Below are 7,296 nucleotides of genomic sequence, written 5' to 3'. Positions count from 1 at the left end.
GGCCAAAAAAAAAAAAAGTGATTTTACATGCTGTTAGCAGTGTTACAGCGGTAATTTTATTGGTTGTGGGGATGAATCAAATCGAATTTCAACTTTTAAAACCTCGATGGAGCCTGATGTCATTCAGGATTCCTTTAAGGAACAGAAAACATCAAATGTTAATATGAACAGGGGCTTTTAGGGTATGAGATTAAGTAACATTTTAGAGCTTCAAATTAATTGGGCCTTAAACGGTACTAAGGATCCTCTTTCTGCGCTTGCAAAATTGAAATCTTGTTTAAGTGGCCTGTCGGCTCAGCTTTTACACCTGGATTGGAGTGTGCCTTCAAACTATTTACTAGAACCCTAAGTCATCTAGATGCAGGTGTGAGCTAGACCTGCCCTCTCAGACTTCATATATGTTCTCCGTCTTTGACTCGCTGGCTGCCTATGAATGTGTTTTTTTCATTTTTCCACCTTCAACTCTTTCTTTAAAGCAATGTGTGGTAAGTTACTTAAGAGGCATTCTTTGTTTCATTTGTAGATCTCTTAATATCCCAATGGCACTCAAATGCTCTGACGAAAAGAGAAAAAAAGAAATCCAGTGTGCGTGGTTGTCACAGGCCTCTGATAAGCCCAAACAATCATTTCATGCAGCTCAGTTGAAATGACCTGTCACATTCACCTGCCTGCCTGTGCACTCGTTCAGCCAGTTCTCACCCCCAACGCATCCAATATGGCGGCCTGATCATTGGCCCTACGTTTAAGTCACCCCTGTAGCGTCACATCTGGAAGCTCCCCCAGAAAAGTCCGGGTTGGGGTAGTTGGATGTGTCATACACAGGATTTCCCCTGGAGATGGGGGTTCAAGTCTTGTGTGTGACTGAGTGTCAGTTATGGAAGCGCAGTTATTTTAACCCAAAGGATGTTATTTCCTGAGCCTAACTTAGTGCTTTTTGTGCCTTTACCTCATCAAAATGCATATTATGTAATCATAATATATTACATTTTTGTCAGCAAGCTTTATTATGACAGTACGACCTCATGTTGCATATCTGTTATTATAGAGCCCTGAGACTGCAGCAACAGGGATAGGAAGAACCCCTGACCAAGCTGTCGTATGTGCCGAGGTTGGGAGCGAGAACACAATGACTGGAGTCGTGCACAAGGCTAGGTTGATAGGCTATATTGCTAAAGCTATATGTGAGCTTGTCGCACAGGAATGGCGAAGAAAGCGCAACCAGAGTTTCTCAGTACGAACATACTAGCATGACAGCAGAGGGTGCTAACATAAGCGACGTGGGTAGTTGATTGGTTAGCCTCGACGACAATGCTCTGTACTCACAGCTAAGAGCCAATGAACCAAAGAACATGGGTGCTGTCTGTAGTTGACTGTTGTCTAGCAGCTAACCCAGTAATGTTAGCAGAGAGCGCGCACACCAGAGCAGCAGCTGCCAAACCAGGTCGCCATTTTTAGACCGAGGTTTGTTGCGTATTTTGCTTGGATTGTGGCATTTAACAGAGTTGCTTATTTATGCAGACTTGAATAGCTAATGCCACATTCAGACCAAGTGCCTTGTAAAAAAACCTGAATTCACGCTTCGTCAGGTCTGTCGACCAGACGACAAGCAAACAACTTTTAAAATGCTTGTTCCCTGAATGGAGTTTGGATCGATAAGAGCTATGCTGTGCTTTGCTGAGACATATTTCCCAAAATTTCCCAGGTAGTCTTACTTTCTAGCTTACTTCCCTCCACGGCAGCCCCATATATATCTCATCTTGGTACAAGTATACTTACTGTACAGCTCTTGGTGTCAGCAAACGGGCACAATTGGTGAATAGATAGAATTACTTTAATGATCCCAGACAGGGAAATTATTTAATAATTTATATTTTCAATACCACTGTCGATTCCTGCAGCCACAGGGATTTGGTGAAACAGCCGCACGCAACCTGTCATTAAAATAGGGGGCCAATGGCAGGCTTATTCACACAATCAACATCTGTGAGTCAGACTAGCAAATCACTACAATTATCAGTTATTGTGGATTTGATATAAGTATTTAACTATTTAACTTTTTCATGTTCAATGTCATGCTTTGAATACATACTTTAAAGGGGCTTTAAAGTATAAAAGTTTCCTCAAAAGACTGTCATTTTTTATTTATTTAAATAAGCACAAAGGAAAATAATAAGAAATTGAGTTGGTTTGACAAGGGGTAACGATTCATTCATTCATTCAAAGCACGAATGAAACAAATACCAATATTCTTAACCATGATTTGATTTGTCCAGTATGGTTTTGCCCAGATGCATGCAAAAAAAAAAAAAAAAAACATAATTTGAGGTAGAATGATGAAATAATGAATTTAAATCAGATAATGGGGAAAAATCAAATCCCTCATAAGCGTTGAGCAGCTTCTAAACTGCACAGTCAAGCGAAGATACAGAAATATACAGAACATATGAGTGTTGAACTCTGTTCAGCTGTTTCGGTGCCACGTTAGCTGCCATCGTCTGTCCCTGCAGCTGAACTACACACTGATTTTGGGGTCAAATGAATCCGGGCAGAGCTGAGAGATAGAGACACACAGTCCTGCAGTGACACCCAGAGGCTCCAGTCGGCACTACTTCAAAACACAGTTGGCGTAATGCAGTTCACCATGAAACTTGGGACTAGTCTGCAGTTTTACCTGTATTTAATAGGCATTAAACCATGTTATCTACTGAGTTATTTCTTTTAAAATCATAATTAAATACTGAGCACAATTGAATTATTATCTAAATCCTTCATCTGCATTTTTGTAGCCAATTTGGCTATCCGATCACAAACGGGCTAATGAAAACCATGACAGAACTCTGCAGCGATATCTAACGTCAGTTGACATTAGCCACCATGCCGGCCATGCAAGATCAAGATTTCACGCCAAAGGTGTACTGCACTTCAGTGATTAGAAATTTAAAGGGTAATTTAACACTTTGAGGTGTGTTTACAGCTCTTGGTGAGTACTACTAGATATGTGAAAAAACGTAAAGCCCTTTGCCCTTTAAAATCTGAAAAGTAATCAGAAACTAAAGCTGTCAGACGATTGTAGTGAGGTATAAAATACAATATTTAAGTCACTTGTTAGAGCATCCCTTCTCTCTCCCTTGCCCTTCCTGTCTCTCTGCAGCTGTCACTGTCATTAAAAAGCAGAATGACCAAATATAAAAATAATGTTACAAAATAAATTCAATATTTGCCTTCAAAATGTACAGTAGAGGTGTACCGTTATATAAACAATGAACCTTCAAGTCAAGTACATTCACTTACGTGTAAAGATCATGTTGTACTCATGAATACATTATATAAATGACAACCAACAGTGGCACAGTGGAGTATAACATTAGACTTTGTATATTGTTAATGTACATGAGTGTGCTGATAACAGGTTTAGACAAGTGCTACTTTAGTGGACTGTTGAGCTGAGGTTATTCACAATTACATTTAAAAGAGTTCTCCACTGATTTAGCATTGCGTTATTTATTCAAAGCATTCTTTGTCCTTGTGAAAAGCCTTGGAGCCTGCTGCATATTACCCACAATGCAACTCAGTCTCAGGCAGTTCAATCTGAAATTCAGGTGTGTTATGCTACTGACACTTTCTGAAATGAAATCATGAGAAATACTTTATTTGTTTTCCAGAGAAAAATCCACTTTATTGTTCGATCCCATTAGTAAATGCTGCTTCAGAGTGTCCATTCATTTCATCCACAATCAGTCTGTTAAACCAGTGTGTCAGCACTGTGGAGGAAATGAAACAGTGCCCAGGTGATTATCACTGTAGTCATAATAATCATACATCTGTACTGCTTCTCCTGAAAACATTCAGAGTGACAGCAACAAAATAAACATCAGCTGAGATCAACTACTGACAAATACTGTTTCTGCTCCATTAAGGGCCATGCAGTGGAACAGAGGGAAAATAAAGTGTTACAGTAACACCATATATATGAAACACAAAGTGATTGTATAATTATATATTCATTTATCACTAGTAAAATGTTCAGGTTATTTCCCTTCAAACACACTGAAATGTGCAAACTCCAGAAATCATAATAATAATAATAATTTGCAATTAGATGATTTTCTAACAGCAGCTTACCATATTTATAGTTTGAGTCTATGTCCTTGTATTTTCACTCAAAATAATATAACTCCAAACATCTAACACATATATGTGTCCAACCAATCAAATCCTCTTTCTTTACTCCTCTGGAACTGTCAGGTTTCTTACAATACTAACATTGTCTCAAAAAAAAATTTGAGTAGCTGAAAGTGTCATAGTAATTTACAGATTCCAAAACAGAAAAAGAAACCAAAAGGTAGCTCTGTTCATTTAATATTTAACCCACACTGAATGTATGTGCATAGCCACAGAATTCAAACCCGTCTACTTGAGCTCACACAATTCAGCATAGTATCCATGACCATACACACTGAGTCCAGCATAGAGCGGCTGAGTGAAGGTGGTCTGGACTCTGTGGAGGAGAGTCATGGTGTCAGAGACGCTGTAGAAGGACAGAATACCTGCACGATGATCCAGGTACACTCCTATCTTGGAGGACGGAGGACCTGAGATGGAAGTGCTGATGTTGTTATGGCGGAAATTATAACTGTTCCACAACCAATCTAACACCCAGGACCTGTCATTGTATCCAAAGAGACTTTCATCTCTTGTTCTGCTGATATCCTTGTATGTGACTGATACAGAACCCTTATACATACTCCTCTCCACCTCCCAGTAGCAACGTCCAGTCAGACTCTCTCTACTCATGACCTGCTGCTTTTCAGTGAATCTGTCTGGATGTTGAGGATATAACTGCTTTTCTATCACCACTGTTGCTTTCCTGTTCCCTTCAGATAATAACAGCCGTGTCTCTGCTGTGTTTGGATCCAGTGTGATTGGACATGAATACTTTAAGAACTCCTCTCTGCTCTTTGGCTCTGCTTGTGGCAGGAAAACATCCACTGATGTCACTGCCAGTGAGATCTTGGTCCATACGTCACTCAGAATGTCCTGTAGTTTATCTCTGACCTCTGACACAGCTGCTGTCGCATCCTCAAAGTACTGCAGAGGGTGGATGTTGATGCTGGGTGAGTCTGTAGCTTCACTGATTTGAGACAGTGAGGGGTAACTGTGTAGAAACTGGATGTGATCATTTGTGTGTGAGAGATGCTCCAGGTCAGCGTCTTTCCTCCTCAGCTCAGTGATCTCCTGCTGCAGCTTCCCCTGAAGCTCTTTCACTCCACTCACTTCGCTTTTCTGCTTGGATCTGATCTGCTGCTTCACATCGGAGCTCCTTTTCTCAATCAGATGGACCAGCTCAGTGAAGATCTTGTCGCTGTTCTTCACTGCTTCATCAGCAGAGTGATTGACAGCCTCCACCCCCTGCTGGAGCAGCTTCACTTCTTTCTCTCTGTCCTGGATTCTCTGCTGGATCTGTTGTCGACTCGTTCTGAGCTCTCCCTGCTTCTTAGCGCGTTCTGCTGAAGCTGAGACTGTGTCGTGGCCTTTATGTTCATCCATGGAGCAGAGATAACAGATACACTGCTGATCAGTGCGGCAGAAAATCTTCATCACCTCATCGTGACCAGAGCAGATGTTGTGCTGAAGCTTCTTGGAGGGGTCGACCAGCTTGTGTTTCTCAAAGGCAGGAGATTCATAGTGAGGCCGGAGGTGCTGCTCACAGTAAGAGACCAGACACTGCAGACAGGACTTGACAGCTTTAAGCTTCCTCCCAGTGCAGAAATCACAGGCCACATCTTCAGGTCCGGCATAGCAGTGATCAGCTGGAGCAGCTTGGAGTCCAGTCTTCTTCAGCTCCTCCACTAAATCTGCTAACATGGTGCTTTTCACCAGGGCAGGCCTCGGTTGGAAGGTCTGTCTGCACTGAGGACAGCTGCACATTTTCTCCTGATCCTCTTCATCCCAGTAGCTTCTAATACAGTTCATACAGAAGCTGTGTCCACAGGGAATAGTCACTGGATCCTTCAGTAGATCCAGACAGATCGAACAGAAGAATTTTTCCTGGTCCAGCTGAATTCCTCGCTGAGCCATTTCACCCCTCAGAGACACTGAATGTCAAACACTTTCACTTTCTGAACTTGAAGCAGGAAGAGGAGGGAGGAGTCACCGTGCTTTATACACACCAGGAAGAAGAGTCATTCAAGCAAGTCTCTGTGTTAGTGTAGCTCCTCTTTAGAACAGGGAGAGTTTGAGACACCAGACTGGATTTATTTCCTCTTCAAATATATATGCTGATAACAATACACAGCCCATGCGTATGTGTATGATGTTTTTGAGTCTAATAATGGCTGCAGCAATGAATTAATTTCCTGTCAAGGATTAATAAAGTACTCAATCAATCAAATCAATCAATCAACATTACCCTGATCAGATAATAAATCACTTTTAGTCTGATGTGCTGACCCGGTCCACTTACCTGTTAGTACACTTTGGTTTGTTTGGAGCAGCTGTGTGACGTCATTTAAGAGCTCTGTTCCATAAACCAAGTTTATGTAATATGAAGAGTGACTTGACCTGCTCAAAGAGAAGAATGAAAACAATGTTGGTGCTGTCAGTGATCTTGCTTTGAACACTTATATTATCACATCATGGAAGGAGGCAGTCAGGGACATTTTCATCCGTCTGCACTCCTGACTCTTTAACTTAGCTTTTCTCGTTTCTCCATTTTGTACGTCCTCATCTACTCATCGGCTCCGTCCTTCTGCCTGTGACCCAGAAAAAACAACCTCAGCGAAACATATTGAAAAATTTCTCAATTCCTTAACTGCATCTTGAGCAGAGAGGAGCGAGGAGAGAGATGGCCTGCTGGAGGAGCTAACTGCTGGACGCCCCCCCACGGGTTCTGAGTGTAAAACCACTGTCATAAACGCAGATCCAGGTCTGTAAACATCTGTCAGACATGATGTGGGTGCTGACTACAAACAAAACTCATCACATCATAACAATGTAGTGTCTTCAAAACTTGCACTTGCGCAATGTGACTCACTGAAGTCACATAGTGCAGAAACAAATGATAGGGGCCGGCGGAGTGGCTGAGACAGAGACACCATTCACCCTATTGTGAGAGAAAAATGTAAAAGCCTGATAAGGAAGGCAGTTAGAAGCTACTGAAGATATGTCTGGAACAGAACAGATCCCCTGCAGAACCAAAGACGATTGTTTGTGTAATCTCATAGGATGGCCTTCCATCTATCAGAGGTGAGAAGCTCTGCAGTAACTTTTCTCTTCTTTGTTGTTAAACAGAAAACC

At 41.7% G+C, this 7,296-nt stretch overlaps 1 protein-coding gene across 1 annotated transcript; it reads right to left on the bottom strand.

Moving 5' to 3' along the window:
- Positions 1–3,441: 3,441 nt before the first annotated feature.
- On the bottom strand, positions 3,442–6,109 carry LOC115592337 (tripartite motif-containing protein 16-like). Its single transcript, XM_030434948.1, has one exon. It carries the CDS (start codon positions 6,076–6,078, stop codon positions 4,411–4,413), a length of 1,668 nt encoding a protein of 555 aa, XP_030290808.1. The 5' UTR covers positions 6,079–6,109; the 3' UTR covers positions 3,442–4,410.
- Between the last annotated feature and the right edge of the window lie 1,187 nt (positions 6,110–7,296).

The sequence above is a fragment of the Sparus aurata genome, chromosome 12 (genome assembly GCF_900880675.1).
Source record: "Sparus aurata chromosome 12, fSpaAur1.1, whole genome shotgun sequence".
NCBI lineage: Eukaryota > Metazoa > Chordata > Actinopteri > Spariformes > Sparidae > Sparus > Sparus aurata.
This window is presented reverse-complemented; position numbering and strand designations above follow the sequence as displayed.